This window comes from Poecile atricapillus, chromosome 4, assembly GCF_030490865.1.
Source record: "Poecile atricapillus isolate bPoeAtr1 chromosome 4, bPoeAtr1.hap1, whole genome shotgun sequence".
In the NCBI taxonomy this organism is placed as follows: domain Eukaryota; kingdom Metazoa; phylum Chordata; class Aves; order Passeriformes; family Paridae; genus Poecile; species Poecile atricapillus.
The window spans coordinates 30,426,089-30,444,560 of NC_081252.1; the positions used below are offsets into that span (position 1 = coordinate 30,426,089).

Consider the following 18,472-nt stretch of genomic DNA (forward strand, 5'->3'; position numbering starts at 1 on the left):
CATTCTTTTATGGTTCCTTATGGTATAGAAAAAACTTGTCCTATGGCATTAGTGGAAGCTTTGCCTGGGTCTGCTTCCTGCAACACAACTGCAAAAATGCAGCAGCCACAGGTAAGGGCTTACAAACTGCTTTTATACTTTTCTGATACCAGCCACAAAAGATGCACCCAGTCAAATGAAAAGTACTCTCTCGTTGTGTGGTTTCAGTTATAGAATTCTGAGTTAATCAGAAAACCATTAATAGTCCTTACATGAAAAATGAAACTCATTCTGTTGTTTTTTTTTAAAAATAAGGTGTACATATAATGTGCTTTTAGTTTAAAATCTGACTTAAAAGATCAAAATGCCTGAATCCTGGAATACCATCAAATCCTACCTAGATTACTTTTTAATCACTGCAAATCAGGATAGAAACTGCCAGCTAGTAGAAGGCAGATTAAATACTAATGTAGTCTAGAAACTTTGAAACTTAAAACTGAATTAGTAGAGAAACACTTCTAAACCTAAAGAAAAGATGTTCAACTAACACAAAAAAAAGTGGTTGTTGATACTTACTCTGTTGTCCTGTAGCCAACAGGATGCTTCTCCCAGGGAATCTGAAGAGGGCTGAAAGCATCTTGTGCTAGGCTTCACTTCAGTGATCAAGCTCACATGGTCTGTTGGGCAGCTTCTCAGACCTCCTTGGCTGGTACAATATTTTATGCCTCATTGAACCAAACCAAATCTTTTTCTTTCTCTCTCAATCAGCCTTCCACCCAATGCCTCTGCCTGGCAGACACATCCAGGCACCATTTTCAAAATCAGTGATGCTGCTTACAATGACAGCATCAGGCTCCTTTCTGCAGATGGCTTTGCATTTTAGTCCAAATGCAGATAGGAAATCTATGTTGGTTAGCAGCAGCAGAAAGAAATTCATCCAAGTATCTGGGAAATACAGGTACTCTTTCAGAGAGCTGGCAAATCTGAAGCTTTAAATGGTATCAACATACAACGTAGGCCAGTAAGTAGTACTGGATTAAACAGGAATGCTACAGGTCTATTAAAATAATTAAAATTAACAACTTGGACTTAATAACCTCTAACTGCATTAAGATGTCCCAACATGCTTGTAAAATAATCAGCTGGAAAATCAGATCTAACTATCCATATAACTAATACATGGATATTTCCTTGACTGACTGCAGCCTAAAGCACCTTCCAGAGGTACAAACCTCTTTCTTTATCTTACAGAAAAAGGCAAGTGGCCAACTTTGGTCTGGGGAAGGCCTGTGGCACAAAGCTGAAGGGGTCAGCAGTTTGGAGGTCAAGCAGGGTGGGTGCAGGTTTAGGGTTTCCAGACTACTGGATACTCTGATAAAGCAACAAAGCCTTTTCAGCTCTCCAAAAGAGGGGATTTGAAGGCTGGGTGGCAAAGTCCTGGTTTCCATTTATACTCTGCATTGAAGCAGCTTTTCATCCCAGAAATTCATCATCCAGATGCACAAAGGAACATAAAACATTACTAGGAGCAGGTGCTGCAGTTTGGAGGTGGAGAAGTGCCACTGCTCACCCAGTCCTGTGAGAGTGTGTCACGCTGAAGAAAAAGCTTAATGCTCACCTTAGGCAACAGAAATGAAGAAATATTTCAGTAGAGCAGACCTCACCAGAATACACACTACCACTAACTGATAGAGCTCTCATATTATTGTGTATTCTGGAACTGGCTTCTGTTCACTTGAGCAAAATAAATCTAAATATATGACTTACAAATAGGTCATGCCAGATACTCTTTGCCAGTAAGTATAACACAAATTCAGAAGCAGCTGGAATGGAGAAGACGGGCTAATTTAATGTAAAACAAAAGCTCTGCTCATCATTTAGTTCTCACTGTATGGGTTCAAGGTGCCAGGCACTGCTTTTGGAACTCAGTAAGGACAAGTGGCTTTCAGAAGGATTTTGATAATTTTCTTCCCTTTTTTAAGAACTTCCTCTGCTTTATTGCCCCACATATCACCAATGACAGGTGTTCCAAAGCTGTATCCCACTCCAGTGTAGTCTGGGTAAATCCATGGCAGAGGGTAGGGCTGTATTTCTACCACTGGGGCAGTGGATTTCAGGTGTACTGCATGCCCCTCCAAGTGAAAGCAGACTGTAACCTGCATTCTACTGTCAAAGGGATTGAGAAAAATGCATTAACAAATGTACAAAAGCATGTGTGCAAGCACACATTGTCCTGATATTGTTTGAATATATACTTGGTCCATTATGTATTCAGAATCAATGACAAAAATGTAAATGCTAAAGTGAGTAAAGCTGGGCACAAGTCCTTAGCATTGCCACTGAAATGCCTGGAGGGCTTTCAGAGCTTGATTCAACAAGCTGACAGTCATTTCCACTATGAAGAAACAGCTAACAGAAGACACCAGAGAAGCTGCATGTTAAACTCCCTCCAGCACTTACAAAAGTCACAACCAAAAATGACAAGATTTTTCTGAAGTTTCTGTTTGCAAATGCTAAATATCACTGATCTCACTGAATCTGGAATACTGAAACCTGCAATAAGAAATCCTATAAATACTGTTTAACTTGAGAAAAACAATCATGCCTAAGAAGAACCAAAAAGGCAGCCTTTTCCAGGCTAAAGTTCTTCAAAGTGTCCAGGCACACAGAAGCCTGGCTCTGTTCAGCTGCTGATGTGCAGAACCAGCACAGAGAGGCTGTAGTTTCAACACAGGGAGAGTTTTGAAGGCACCATGGAAGCTGGATTCCACATGGCGCTGTCTGTTTGCACCTAAACTGACACAAAAGTGGTGAGCAGGAAGGAGAAGGCAGAGAGGCAAACAGCATGTCTTGTTTACAGCAATGCTGCTGCAAGGTGATGCTGTGTGATATGATCTCATAGGAATGTGTACATAATGCTCTTTGAACCGTGAGGAAGAAGCTGCTAATTAGTTCCCTGGTAACTGGCCATGCAGTGTCCTTGCATGAGGACTACTGTGAATACACTGGACATCATCTGATTAAAACAAGAGAAAGGAGCGTAATGTGACGGGATCTTAATGAGATGGTCTTCAAACTAGACCTAAACAAGCTGGACAAGAAAAATAAATGGTGGCTGGTTTAGAAGCCATTGGGAAGACAAGATGGTTGCAATCATCTGTGCTACTCATACAAAATGTTTGGGAGCCTAAAATTTAAAGGGTTAATATGCAAGGACATAATGTCCTTGCATACTAACCCGGACCCTCAAATATTTTAGGACCATCACTCAGGACCACTAGTATTTGAAAAGACATGTAAGAAATGAGCTGTACCTCCAGAAGTATATGAACACTGCATATCAATAACAGGCATTCTTTGAAGTGACAAGAGACATAGACACTTAATGGCTCTGGGTGAGAGATCAAAGTGGGAAAGCACTCTGGGCTGTGAGGATGCAGGGCTGCTGCAGCTCAGCTGGTGAAGAGCAGCCAGATGAAGCCCTTCCAGGAGCAACCTACAAGCAGGGCAGGTAGTAAGAAGGGCCTCTGATCGCCCATGCTTCTCCTAGGAAAGCAGGACAGTGGGGACCCAGAAGCTCCGCCAAAGTTCTTAGCCATGCCCATCTACGGCTCCCACTTAGGAAGTGCTTTCAGACACAGGCTGCCTGTGTTAGAGTCTTCTGCAGGTGAAAACACAAAGCTGCCTACAGACCATTCACTGAAAAGCTGGACTTGATGACTCTTGTGGGTCCATTCCAGCTCAGAATAGTCTGTGATTCTGAATTTAAATTCATTGTCCAAAACAGTTTGGGGGAGCAGGGCTTGAAGAGACAGCAAAACCGAATGCAGGTGGTGGTGTGAAACGCCAGGCAGTGATGCTGGGGATGGCCCTGGCCAAGAGCAGAGTGTCCCTGCCCTCCTTCCCATGCCAGGGGTCTTCAGACCCCGGTATTTCACTGCTGTTATTCACTGGAGGGTGAATGATATTAACGTTTGTATCCAAATGTAAATACCTCCCACCGACACAGGAGCCAAACACAAACACACTGATTATACAGTGTCTGGGTCACAGCCCTAGTAACAGAGATAAAAATCAACACATCCCAGGGAACAAGAAAGAAAAGGCAGCGCAAGAGTGAGTCAGCAAATGTTAGCAATATGTTAGTCAGGCAAGCATTTCTGAATGCACCACCAGGCTGCTCACACTGCAAAGTCATAGCCCTGACAACCCAGAAGACCATCCTGGTGTGAGGGCCCCCACCCTTTTGCAGGGGGACCTCTAAATTTTCAAACTGGTTTTGGGAAGACTTTAATGTAGACTTTTTCCATTGCTCCCACCCTACCCCCATCCTTAAGCCTGAGAAAGGAAAAAAATCTGTGCCATGTTTAGAAAGACAGGGATGTCAGCATGAAATCTGGTAAAGCAGAGGAGGCTGGCTGTGCTGCTGTGTCAGGTGTCATGATAAAGGCTGCACGTTTCCAGGATTAGCCTGGTCACTTTGCAGGCCATGAAATGCTCCACTGAGCCTGTTTAGCCTGTGGTTTGGCTCTTCCTCCTGTCAGCCTGCTTTTTCTGCAAAAGAAGTGACTGAGTGCCTCAGAGTACTGCTGTGACATCCCCATCCCCGCTGAACCTGCGCAACAGCCGTGGGGAGCGGGGCTGCACCTCTCCTCTCTGGGGCCACACACATCACAACACACTGCACTGAGTCCAAGGGACGCAGGGAGGGGGAAGAAAAAGCAAGGCACAAAGCCAGGAAGTTTTACAGAAGTCACTGGATTTCACGTCACCAGGAAACTTATTTGCAGTTTTTCTGATCTAAATCCTGTTGTTCCGCCACTTTGAAAATGCAGACTCTAATTAACTCACATGCTTATATACTCTGGCGCCTCAAGGATACTTGCTTTTGCAAATGATATTTATAAAGCAAGAGCTATTTAATACCTGCTTAACATATATCCATAACCTTCAGAATGTCTCCTATGAGTCAACACAGCCTGACTTGAAATGACATCTTTCCTCTTTCTGTTCTGTAAGGCTTTCTGCAGTGTACAGCCACTACCTCAGAGCATGGCAGAAGGCAGCCTAAGCCATTGCTCATATTAACTCATTCAACACTGGGTAGTTCTATTCTGGAAGAGGAGCACTTGCACAGAGAGAATTACATCTAAGCCTGTCTCTGGGAAACAAGGCCTTTTCAATCTAGCCTTCCTGTTTTCTAGTGATCTCCCACACGTACCCACTTACTCCACAGCCAGATCCTGCATTTAAAACTCTTCATGGGTATTTCTACAGGAAGCCTGTGGGGTGGTGGCTTAGTCCAACTTCAGCAGCTCTCAGATCTCTGTCTGCACCAAAGCTACAGGTAATGGTAGAGCCATCTCATTATTCATCCACAAAAATTTACATCCTCTTCCCATTCCCATCATGGATACTGACTTGGATGATTCCCAGGCTCCAATTTTAATAATAAAGGTCCTTGACAGTCTCTAGTTCTCCAGATGGGTGCCTTACCCACTCTTTGAATGAAGCACGTCAAGCAAGATAGTCTAGGGACCACACCACAGGGCATTATCACAGCATACCGTGGGATCCAGTTAGAGAGGGATGTTTGTCAAATTCACAACTTAAGAGTGTTTATCCCCACTCCTACAGCCATAGTGAAACAGCCCAAACTGCATGGGTGCAACATTTTGGGCACACAAGCACCAGTACAGATGCCATCATGGGTACTACTTAGGACACATCATCTCCATGCTGTGCTCTCTCCAGGACTGCTTTCAGGACAGCTACACAGCCAAGGCAGCTGGAGCAGTGTGATAGTTTACTGCCTCTGCTGGTCCCTGCCACTCTGCCACAGGAGATCACAGTCCCAGGAGGAGTCATGAAAGGCTCATTTTACCCAGCTGTGGCAGTGCTTCCAATGTGTGTGGCAAAGTTCAGCCCTGGCAAGCTACTCCAGTGCCAGTAAACCCAAGGCAACACACCCCGCTATCAGCCCCTTGTGCAACCTGGCTGACAGGGAGGCTGTCCCTGTTGCCTCACAGACTGGCTGACATTCAAGAGGAAGCATTTGATCCAGCAGTCAGGAAAAATGCATGATAGTACCAAGTTTATGTCTGTACATGCAATGGAAGACTCTCCAAAGTCTTGGGAACCAAAGTCATGCTTTCTTTTAATGTCACACAGGACTTGGAAGCTAAGAAGAGAGACCTCAGCTGAAAGTCAGTGGAAATGGTTGTTTTCATCTGGGAAGACCTCCAGCTGTAGTGGCTTCGGGCAACGCTCAGAGCAGCCCTTGTGGCTATGTGGATCCACCAGTTTCAAGGCATCCTTCCTGTTCTTAGAAATGCTACATTATAGAGCTTTCTGTCATTAAAGCATCTAACTCACCAAGAATGTGACTGCGGGATTCTGTATTATCTTAACAAAGGGAAAAAGGATTCTTAAAATGCCATAACTCTTGATGGTAATACAGTGAACACAAGTGTTCCTCTTTCAAGATGTACAGCTACTTTACAACACAAGAACTACCTGAAATTCCATTGAGTCAAGACTCATTCTTGAAAATTTAAACAAGGTAAGTGAGTTAAAGATGTCTGAAGCCAAATTCATATCCCCTGTAAACAGACATAACACTATCCAGTTTAATGGAAAGGAGTCTAACTCTCTGCCAGCAATAAATATGGATCGTAACTAAGGTCATCAGGACACAGCCTATGAAGACAAAATGCTGGACCACAATCATAAAAACATAGGCGAGATACCTGTGGTCTGCCAAGAATCTCCCTTAATCCTGTATGCCATTTTATTGGAAGCAATGAAAACTGCTCACAGTACTTGGAACAGTTCATTGAGATACAGCAAAGGACCACCCTCAGTATCTTACACACTTAGCACACCTACCCCAGAGCCACCAGCACTCATTAGGGAAGATGCCCCATGACACCCCAACAGCTGAAGTCACAAGGACTGCCACACCAAGAAGAACATTTGGAAAGCCTGAGGTCAAAATCTGCATTCCCAGCGATAATGCCGATATATGATAGATGCTAACAGATCCTGTTTTGTTACCCTTGTTCAATTCCTCTCCATCAAGGGCATGCCACTACAGAAAGCAGAGGAAGGAGCTCTACTTGCTCGCCACGCAATAAAAAGCTGTGGGGCAGCTCTTGCAGTTACGATTTCTCTCTAATCTCTGGATTGCCCATGTTATCAGCCTGGGGTATTTTTTTCTACATGTAGGCACAACTTCTTTTCATTTTCTCCTACCATCTTTTCCAAATATTTCATTTAGAGTAATGACCATTTCAAAATATGTGAATTGCCATAACTGTTTCACATACCAGATCCTACATTACATTTAGCTAACACACATAGGTTTAGGAAATAAATCTTTACAATGAAGCAAACCACTGTTTAACTCTGGATTTTATTTAGTATTTTTCCACATAGTGACTGGGAAGTGGCTTTTAAAAGAGAGGGTCCTTTTATACCAGTATATGATGGGGCTGTGGGAAGGTACAAGCAAGCACTCTTCTTTGGTTATCATTGCCTTATTCCAGAAACCAAGGTCCAAGTGATTTTACTAGAAGATGGCAGTGGGACTACCCTGATGCAGTGTTTTTTGTGTTCAGCCAGAGACAACACAAGGCCAAGCCTGTGCTTCCCAGCTCCACCAGCCCAACACCAAAATATGCACGAGCTGTTTCCCCACCGTGAAGAGTGTTCTACAGAAACATCCAGGGCTTCCCCAGCCACCTGTGCTGCTGACTTGACTGCTCCTAAAAGGAAAAAGATATGCAGGAAATGAAAGGGGAATGGGAAAAGGGTGGTAGAAAGTAAAAACCAAGTAAGTATCTGAAAAAAGAAGAAAATGCATTATGGGGGAGAAGAAGGATCAGGACAAATAACTACGGTCTGGCTCACTCCCTTTGTCTCTACATTTGGTAAGAGAGGGAGCGGTCTTACAATAAAATTTCTCTTGGCTGCCCACTTCCTGTTGACTCAGACACCTTACATAGCAGGCATGTGTGGTCAGACAAATACCATCACCAGTGCCTGCAAGGTACTCCTAGGACCTGACTGAGGGAACAGTAATATAAACTGTCTGTAATCACCAAATACCAGAATCTTGGGCATTAAAGAAAATATCCCAAGCAAACATCCTGAGCAGGATCAAAAGAAATCATGCGGAAGGATGTGGGAAGCACATCTACTGTAACTACCATCTTTATGCATGGGCACCATTACACAAGGACCAACTCTCACGAACATCAGGGGACTGGTTTTCAGAATCTTTCTTTCAGAAAAACTGGAAAATAAGTTTTCCTTTATTTCCTAACAAGGGTGAGCATCCTGGATACAACAGCCTTGAAACAGTCAGGCTCCAAGTGTTACAATAGGAATAGCTGGTGTTGATCCTATCTTTCAAACAAAATTTTGGAATTTGTCCATGATCTAAGCACTGATATAAGAGAGGAGCTCTTGGAAAATGCTGGAAAGCTTATGTGAATTTCTTAAAAATTAAAAATAGGCATTTCAGTCATGGTATTAGAAGTTAGTGAACAAGGACACAGAGGATTCCTTTCAGTGCTACAACATTAGTTTTCTTTGTGGTCTCCAGCTGTTTGGAGCCATTCTCTCTCCAATGGAACAGAAGCAAAACTTCCCATCGGGTCACAGAGATGGTGGCAATGCCTGCAATGCTGCACAGACCTGGCTCTCATAGTCCAAGCAATAATTTACCTAAACTTTTAAAAAATAGTGAGTTTTGTCTGCTTGGGGTACTAGTCTTAAACTAAAGCCCAAGTTTGGGGTAAGACAAGAGTTTTTCATTGCATCCACAGGCAGTACCTTGCCCAGAAGGAACCTTGCCTAGCATAAGACTCCCAAGCAAGATTTAAATATAATGTATTTAACTCCACAGTATTTACAGAGTTCTAAAACAACAAATAATGGTGTAACAAAATAATCTGATCATTTGTGTACACTGTCATTGAAAGAGGCAATGTCACTTCCAGACAGTTGTCGTGTGACCAAAAGTAGTATTTTCTTGATCAGGCATGTGACCAAAAATGGTATATTTAAGCACACAGGAGCAGTCAGGTCAGATAAAAGACTGAAATAGGCAGTATGCTGTTTCAGACAGTGCCAACAGCAATATTTTATGGAAAACTATAATGGGGAAATGCCCTCACAAAATAATGTAAAGCAAACATTATGAATCCTGAAATATTTCTACCTGCTAAGCAACCTGTTTCATCATGAGTCTGAAATGAATGCTGCACACTCTCATCAGCAGTTCCACTTAGCTCATCCTCATAGCTTCTGCTTTTACCTGGGAATGGCAGTAGAATCACTCATGGGTTTGGGCCAGACGCCCAGGAGCATGGAAGACGCCAGGCACACATAGAACAGGATGGATCCTTGTTCTGGGGTGAAGTACAACAGGGTCCAGGGCAGCTGGCAGCCCCAGAGCTACTGTGCCAGCAGAGCAAAAGTCTTTCTGAAAGTTGAGGTAGAAAAGAGCATCTAGACATCCATGTGGTGGACAAAAGAGCTTGGAGTTTTTTGCTTGGCTGTCAAGACAAGGCAGGCGAGGAAACAAGAAGGAATTGAAATGTAAGGTGTCTACATCACTTCCAGCTAATAACTAACATTTATTTTGCTTGTGCCCTGCAAAGACATGGAAAAGGAGTTGGACAGCCAGCTCCTCCAGGGAGAACAAAAAGGAAGAAAAGTCACAGCTTTCAGCTGCCTGGAGATGATGTATGTTGGCAACAACAAACTTCCCATTAATGTTTACAGAGGATCTGCATTCAGAAGAATCACATCAGGGGATCTAGAGGGTAAATTCCCAGTTAAAGCTAAAAGGAAAATTACATAAGGAAAAAGACAGACTTTGTAAAGATTTGTTAATAAACCCACTATCTGAATGGCACAATGCCACAACTTTGGCATCCCACTTTTGTTTAGACTTAGGGGATTTTACTGCTATCTTAAGTAGCTCTTAAGAGAGAGGAAGAGAGGAAGAAGGGAGGAAGGAAGGAAGGAAGGGATAGAGAAAGACAGAAGGAGAAAAACACAGGAAATTTTATTAGTCAAAGGTAAGATTCCTCTTTTTTCAAAAATTAACTTGGCCCATTGTTTCTTCCCCTTAAAATATTAATTGGCACTCCCTGGGATTGCTCTTTCCAGGTGTATTTATACTACTGATAGCTTGAGGCATATAGAACAGACACTTGGCCTTACTAACACTCTTGACTGACCTTAAGTTTTACGTCCAGGGGTAACTGAGGCCATCAGATATGAAAATCAACACATTCAATCTGACGAGCTCACACCCTGGATGATGTCCAATTCATTTTTTTACTCAGTTTGCAGACTTCACATACTGAAACTAATTATCAACAAATTTTAAAAATTCTGTTTAGAAATTATCATCAGATGTTGAATAGTCTGAAGTTTTATTGGACTATTTGAAGGACAGTTCCTTTCATAAATTTGCAATTAAAAATGGTCTGGACTTTTGCAGTTTAATCCCATGCTACCAACACTAAACTGTCTTGCCTCTAATATTACAGCAGCTCTTCTCAGTCCTCGGTTACCACAATCAAGGAGACAAACTTTGCCCCACATCCTTGGCAAGAATAAAGTATTCTTCACTGCTAGTACAAATGTAAAGCTGCACAGTAATAGTGTAAGACCATTATGTTTTCTGTACTGTTTTATTGTAGTTATATACAGATCTTACCACCTCAGGATCATCTTTCTGACATGGCAGAAAACCAACTTTGAATATCCCCAGAAAGGAACTGTTCCCTGTTTTACAGCAGAGGAACTGAGGCACAAAGAGCAATTTTCAGAAATGACACAGGTCCTTGATTTCCATTGAAATGATGGCACTCAGGCACCTGACTGATGCCCAGTGTCTAAAAGGTGGATATGGCTGCCTTCAGTTTGAAGTCTGGCTCCCCACATCCTGAAGAGATTCCCCTCAAGATCATTCCCCTGCATGCCACGCACTGCAGAAAACACTACCTGTGCTCTGCAAGGTCCCAACTCCCCTGGCATGAGGAGTCTCCTCCATGACTTGCATCTCCCCCTCTTCTGCCCCACTCTGAATACCAGCTCTTCCCACAGGAGGTAAAGGACTGCTCAGCAGATGCAAGCTCTGCCCATCATTTCATGCCACGTCTGCTCTGTGGGACCTGGGTCCCTTCTTTAGGCAAAGCGAGGTCATGTTGCTTTTGGAGTCCTTCCACCTTGTCCTAGTATGTAAATAAAATTCACAGCAAAAAAAAAATTTGTGTTCTCATGAAAGTCAACAAGACTTGCAATTGCTGGTTTGCAACAGAGCACATATTACAGGGCACACCTTGAAGGGCAGTATCAGTACCACTGCTACTTTGGCTCTGAAAGCAGTCATAATATTTGCAAACCTTGCACACAAACTGATATAATTTTCTTTTTCTACTAGCCCAGGTGCAGCCACAGCCTCGCTGTTTCCTGTTCTGTTGACAGCTTGTGGAATGTTAACCTGGGTGTCCCTGCAGAGCTCCCCACAGGGCTGCACCAGCCTTCCCCAGAGAACCCAGGAAGCCCCAGGAGACCTGAGACTGTGATGCACACAGGAACAGCATAGCCTGTAGTAGCAGCAGTCTGGGACACTTTGGTCAGTGATGCAGCAGCACAGTAGAAGACAAAACCCTACCACTCCAACCCAAGGCAAGGCTCAAGTGGGCTGACAAAACTGCTGGCAAAAAAAAATTTATTGGGTAGCAGTACACAGGTAATGTGGTTACACAAACATCTCACACATTGATATAGCTTAAGCCAGTGAAAAATTTATTTTATACTTCAGACAATGCTAATTTATAGTTAAAAATAATGTTTTAATCTCTGCTCTTTTCCATTAAAAGAAAAAGCATCTAAATTCTTAACAAAGCTTTCCAAAAAGTGTTTTGGAAACATTTCACATTCCTGAACATCATATTCACTTCTGAAAATGATGTCAAGTTCCTAAATTGCTCCTTGCTTCACTTCTATAAGTTTATTTTTCCCAGAAGTATGTGGTCTTTCACAAAGTGAAAGAGAAATCTTCACTCTCAAGAGGTTTAAAATCACGAAAGCAACATGATGACAAATGTGTTCATACTCCAGGGACAGAGTAAAAAAAAAGGCCAACGCTTCAGTGGTAGGCTGAATCAAGAAAACACTGATGTATTTATCTTCAGGATGATATTTTGGTGTCCACCATATTTTTAATTTTTTTTTCCCCCTAAACCCATACAGACAGAAAACACCTGAACTCTGAAAGGACATCTGCTGTTATTCCTCATAGACTCCATCCTTCTATTTTCAAAGAGCCAAAACCCTGTTATACTCCAAAACATCAGTCTTTTGCTCAGAAAGGCCTGCAGGATGAAAGAAAGGCAAAGAAGTGGATCCTCTAATCCCTGCCATGCTCTGCTCAGCTTCATGGGCAGTTTGCACAAGAAAGCAGGATAAGTCCCCTCTGGAGAATGACATGTGTAGGAGGTAGGCTAAATTTTTTGGACCAAAAGAATTCTGCTCAAGTAAAACAGTGTCTCTGTTGAAAAGAACCAATTCACATCTTCCCTTTGAGTCCTTGCTGCAGCATAGAGGAAAGCACAGGCTGACTGCAGCATCCCTCTCTACATCCTTCACTTGGCATCTAGCGAGAGCTTGGGGCTGGGGAGTGGGGGGGGGGGGGGGGAAGTAATTTACATCAGTTTTTGGCTGCTATACACATATGCCTGGAGAGATACACTCACAGCCTCTCACTCTTGATTTCTGCATGAGGCAAGAGTACCTTAAGTGGATGAGGAGAGCTTGTTCTGCATTTAGGAAACAAACCTGTCTAGGACGATGGTGCTTCTGTGAATTATTAAAAGGCAAGTGCATTTACAAATCCAAATTAGCTGACCCTCTGCCCTTCAACATTTATCTCTAGTTTTGACTTGAAAGAAAATTACACCAAAGGATAAATTTCTCCCAGCACTGGCTCCATTTTCTGCCTCTGCCACATAAAAGTTTTGGTAACAAAAGGTTAAAAATAACTTCCTAAACAGATGTTTTCTTCCAAGTACATAAACATTTATCCTCATCTAAGGTCCACTAAACTGCTTTTAGAATCGAGTTTGAGTTGTCAGATCCCCTTAAAACCAAAAATACCCAGCAGTCCTTATGCAGCGCTTCTCTCTTTACTGAATCATTACTTCAGTTAATGATAACCACACCAGCCTTCTGCAGCAGAGCCCAACAGCATCTTTAGGAAATAACCAGTTTCACTTTCATCCTGCTCGTCCTCCTCCCAGTACTACCTGCAAGCATGCTGCTGGCTGCCAAGGGTTAAACCTTGGCTTTTTAGAAAGAAAAACAGGAGGGGAATGAGAGAGAGAGGACTGAGGAGAGCCTGCTCAGGGCAGCAGCTGGCAGGAGGACATCAGGCTGGGGCAGGGATGTCCGGAGCGCTGCAGCAGCCGGCGGAGCAGCAGAGGAAAAGTTTCTGTGATTTTAGGCAAGCCCTGGTGTGACGTCAGCTCTCCCAGATAATCTCGGCGCAGTCAGCACAGGCCTCCTGCCTCCCCATTGGCGAGCCCCTCGTCAGCAGACATCTGAAGATAATTATTATTGGCCAGACAATTATAACAGGAACGACTGTCACTTTCTGCTGATGCCTGAACCTGGTGCTCTGCAGCACGATGGAGAAGGACTCCGGTGGTCACCACCCCATCCAGGCATTTCTGTCCCTTTGCCTTTCCTGAGCACCGGCCAGTTTTTGCTGCCTCACCGGCTGCAGCTGGGAATTGGGATCTCAGAGCTACAACACTTTTAGCTGCAGGTCTGACAGAACCGTGAATTTTCTCCAAAAAATAATAATATACTTATCCATAAGAGATAAAGGAGTAGGTAAAGGACTAGAACTGCGTTAATTGTCATGCAGCAGTTTAAAGAAAAAAAATAATCTTCTCCAGACTATTTACTTCATACCACTTCCCTCTTTGAAGAAGTTTGGGAAGAGGTGCTGAGAGAGTTTGATTAGAGAAATAATTTTAAGCAATTATTTTAATAAACATTTGACTTAAACCTGAACATACTGACTTCACACCTCTGACAGTTTGAGCACACCATGAAAGTATCTTAAAGTGACACTGTATTTTATATTCAAAGCTATTCAATGGCACTATACTTCAATGTGTATTAACAACAGTTTTCCCACAACATAAAGTGTAAAGAGTTTCATGACAGTAAATGGACCTGCTGTTCTTTAACCTCCTTAAATCCCGTCATTGTTAGTTTAGGGAAGGCAACTAAGTGGCAGTTCTTACCATCAGGCTGCAGGTCCAAGTTTGCAGCCTCCAACCTTGCTCTGCCACTCCTGCCTCCCTGCATGAGAGCCACGCAGTCTGGTGGCTATACCACAAAGGTGTACATAAATATAAAGCCAGGCATTCAGGGAGGCATGAAACCCATCAGATTGTAAGTATCAGGCAACAGACTATGCATTTCTGCTCAAAACCAGCACCCTCTTTACACCACTGTGAATCCAGGCCCAAGCTTTGAGGAGGTATCAGTGCCATGCATGCTGCAGGATGGGGTCCTCCATACAGTGAAGCAGGAACATCTGGAATGAAGGAAGGAGGACCTCATTCACTGCCATTAGACCAATAAGCCCTCAGATGGAATTTTCAGGGGTAAATGGCAGTAAGAAAACAAGCCCTAGGATGGGGAAGAAAAGACTGGGTGCCAGCTACTGGTGAGGGCAGAGGACATGCACTCGCCCCAGGGAATGATGGAGCTTGGAGCACACTCAAAGGACCAAGGCAAAGAGGTGAGCCTTGGCTGAACAGAACCAGACTTTGCACCATGATCCTTCCCGACCAACCATACCAGTACCTAGGGGTGTATGCCACTACCCCTAGGCTTTGCATACCAGCTTTTCCAGCTTTAGTTTTAATTAAAAGGGCTTGATGGTGCTTTAACCAGCTCAGAACTCAGAGGATATGTAAAATGATTCACATCCACACTCAAACTAGGCTACATCTTTATATGGAACCTAGTCAGACATCTCAAAATCCAAAAGTCAGGGTTAACTCCTTAGAGCCAATTCATGTCCCCTAACACCCTACAGCCCTTTTTTGTGTGTGTATATGTTCCAAGGTAACAAGACATAGTTCTGAGATGAGGTAAACTAGCAAATGCCACACCTACAGAATTTGTTTACCTTCATGTTAGACATTGTAATAATATTGCACCCAAATTTAAATAATAATTACAGTATAAAATCCTGTCACAGTCTTCCCTTAAGCAAGTCCTCCTAGTCTCCTAGTCTGTTGTCCTGCTCAAAGAGGGAACATGTTTATCCCTACATACTACTACTTGACAATCTCACCTTGGATGGCTCTTACGTTAAGGATGTGCACATTAAAGCTACACCTACAAAGTGCAGGAGCCATGTACTGCCATTGATGTCTGCATACACAAACCTATTGAGTCATCCTGATAGGAAGTAAAAAAAGCTGCTGTATTTTACCAGTTCAGCTCCCTGCAAAACTCTAACGCTTGAACAGGACCTGTTTCATTAAGCAAGAGCATTTTTTCAAATGCAAATAAATATGCAAATTCAAACAAAAATGCACAGTTTAACCTGAAACTCAGAAGAGTCTTCAGCAGCATTTTCAGGAAAAGCCTGTCACAACAGAGACCTCAGAGGCCACAGCTCTATTTCGTTTCCAAAAACATTCCCAGGACACAGGAAGATCATTCTCCCTCACTTTCACGAGAATCAAGGATATTAATTCATCGGTTCCCTCAGAGAAGGTGAAACTGGACTGAAAAGCATGTGGACATGTATGATTGTGTCTCTTTAGCTGCACAACAGCAGTGTAACACTGACAGTTTCCTCCTCTGAACCTGGGAAGTGGGAGCCTGGTGTTATGGAGTCCCAGCTGGCGACCTCTGCAGCACATGAAACTGCCAGGGAGATTTTAGTAACACTGCTTAGTATTTACATAGTACCCGACATCTTCAAGGCACTCGGCAAACACTAACTAAGTCATTGAAGCACCTCATAAGGGCATTTCAGCATTTTTATTCTGCACTCCCCTGGTCTTTCTTTGCTGGGGAAACTGAGGCCTAGTAGAGGTTATGTAATGTTCCCAAGGTCACATCATGAAGCACAGGAGAGTCAAGGAGAAGATGCAGGAGTGCTAGTTGCTAGGCATGTTCTTTAACATAAACTGTATCTCTCCTGGGTTATTTGACTATTATGTATACTCATGTATCATCCCCTCCAGCCTCTTTCACCAGCATGTCCTATTCTGATACCAATTTTCTTCTGGAACATGGACAGAATGGGAAGCATCCAATATTCCCAACCCAAGAATATCTATGTGGTCTCTTTTCTCCTGAAACATGAGTGACACCAGGCACCCTTCAAGAGGTGATGAACTCACCTGCAGAACAGAGGGAGACATACATGCACTTAAATAGTCATTTTAATTATACCACCCTTGACATTCCCCAGACAAGTCAATAAAGGATTCTAGCAAATCCCTGGCTGAGATCCACCTAGGATCCTGGACCATTCTGCCCTACAAATGTAGACACCAAAGCCTGGGCCCAGAGACAGTCCTATCCTACCACTGTCACATGAGGGTGGCATGGGGAAGGTCCTCAGGAACTCAAAAGGGCAGACAGCGCAGCCACAGGAGGGCATGCAGGCAGTGCAAAAGTTGGGGGCTAGCTGGGGAGAGAGACCGCAGGAGCAGCAGAAAGGGCAGGACTGAGCACTAGGAAAGGGTGGTCAGGGACAGTGCACCAGCAAGGCACAGGTGAGCGGGGGCAGACTGTGAACACAAGGCCCGTGGAGGTGGACAAAGCCAGGACGAGAACTGAGGCAAGGTGGGCAAGCGTCATGGAGAGAGGGATCCCGGCCCCGAGGACAGCTCTGAGGGCCCCGCGGAGCAGACAAGGGCAGCTGGGGCGCTCTCCATCCTCGTCTCCCTGCTACCGGCCAAGGCCCAGGGATGCCCCCGGGGCAGCGCCTGGCAGAGAGCAGTCTCCCGGCACAGCCACTCCCCTCCGGCGGGCCAGGCTGTGAGCGTCCGTGTGTCCCTTCGCGGGGCCGTCAGGCTCCGGCTCGCCGCGACCCGGGAAGCCCCGACGGGTCCCTGCGCAGCCCCGGTCCCGCCGCGGCTCGGCTCGCCCCGGCTCCCCGGCCACACGCACACGCCGGGAAAGTTAATAACCGCATGGCTGCAAATGAAGTTTAATACGAGCTGGGGGAGGGGAGGGGGAAGGCAAAGGGGCTCCGCGGGGAGGGCGGGCAAACGCGCAACTTGTTTGAACGAGGCTGCAGCGCGGGGAGCGCTAGGCTCGGGCAAGGATGGAGGCAAGGGAGGCCGAGGGCAGAGCGGGGGCACGTGTGCGGCTCTGCGCCGCCGGGCCAGCCGGAGGGCCGGGGCGCGGCGGGAGGGGGCGGCGGTGGGGCTCGGGCCCCGCAGAGCACCGCACCGCGCCGGCGGCGGGATGCCCCGGCCTTGTGTAACCCGGCGCGGTGAACCCCGCCCGGGCGCGCAGGTAGCGCCGGCGGCAGCGCCCGTGTGCCCGCGCACGGCGGCGCAGAGCCGAGCCGAGCCGAGCCCAGCCGCACCGCGCCGGCCGGGCGCAACCCGCGCACCCGGATGGGCTCAGCGCCTCCCCGATCCGGGCGGGCGGCGGGGCCCGGGGGCGGCACTCACCAGTTTTCCTGCATCCACTGGATGGCCGCATGCTCGTTGAACTGCTTCTCGAATTCGTATTCCTGCAAAGTCAACACTGACATGTTCATTGGCCCGGTGGCTGCGGAGCCGCTCCCCGCGCCGAGATGCTGCCTGCCGCCGCCTCGGGAGCCGGGCCCCTGCGCGCCCGCCGCCGGAGATCCCCCGCCTCTGGCCTGGCCCGCCCCGCCTCAGCGGTACCCCGGGTTTAGCATAGCTCCGCTCCCCTCCGCGCCTCTCCTCCCGGGCCCGCCGGTCTCCTCCTCTTCTGCGGCCGCCGCGCAGCGCCCGGGGGCGGCGCGGTCTTAGTGCCCGCCCGCTGCCGCCGCCGCCGCCGCCGCTGCCCGGGACACCCGCCCCCCGCCGCCCCTCGCACAGCCCTGGCGCTCCTGGTGCACCGCGGCGGGGCTGCGCTCCTGGCAGGGAGGAACTCCGTCCCCCCCGGCACCCCCCCCACCCCAGGTGTCAAAAATAGCTACAAAAATAGGAAGCCCCCACCCCTGTGCTGAATCCGTGCCGCAGCGCCCTGCGTGCCCTCGCCGGCCAGCCGGGAGCTAAAGAAGCACAAGCCCAGATTTAGCTAGAAGGGCAGACGCATGCAGTCCCCCAGAAGCAGCCTACACACCCCGCGACATGTCCTCTTTTGCATTTAGATCCCAGCGCACCTGCTGCGGGTGCCTCCATCCCGCGGGAGGGGGCTCTCTGCCCCCCTGCCCAGCCGG

General features: G+C 46.1%; 1 protein-coding gene across 1 annotated transcript in view; it reads right to left on the reverse strand.

The window, feature by feature from the left end:
• Positions 1–18,029, reverse strand: part of ELOVL6 (ELOVL fatty acid elongase 6) — a 79,433-nt gene extending 61,404 nt beyond the window's left edge. The window contains exon 1 of the mRNA XM_058838504.1: positions 17,733–18,029. Coding sequence (XP_058694487.1) covers positions 17,733–17,821 — 89 coding nt within the window. The 5' untranslated portion in view covers positions 17,822–18,029. The remainder of the gene's footprint in view (positions 1–17,732) is intronic.
• Between the last annotated feature and the right edge of the window lie 443 nt (positions 18,030–18,472).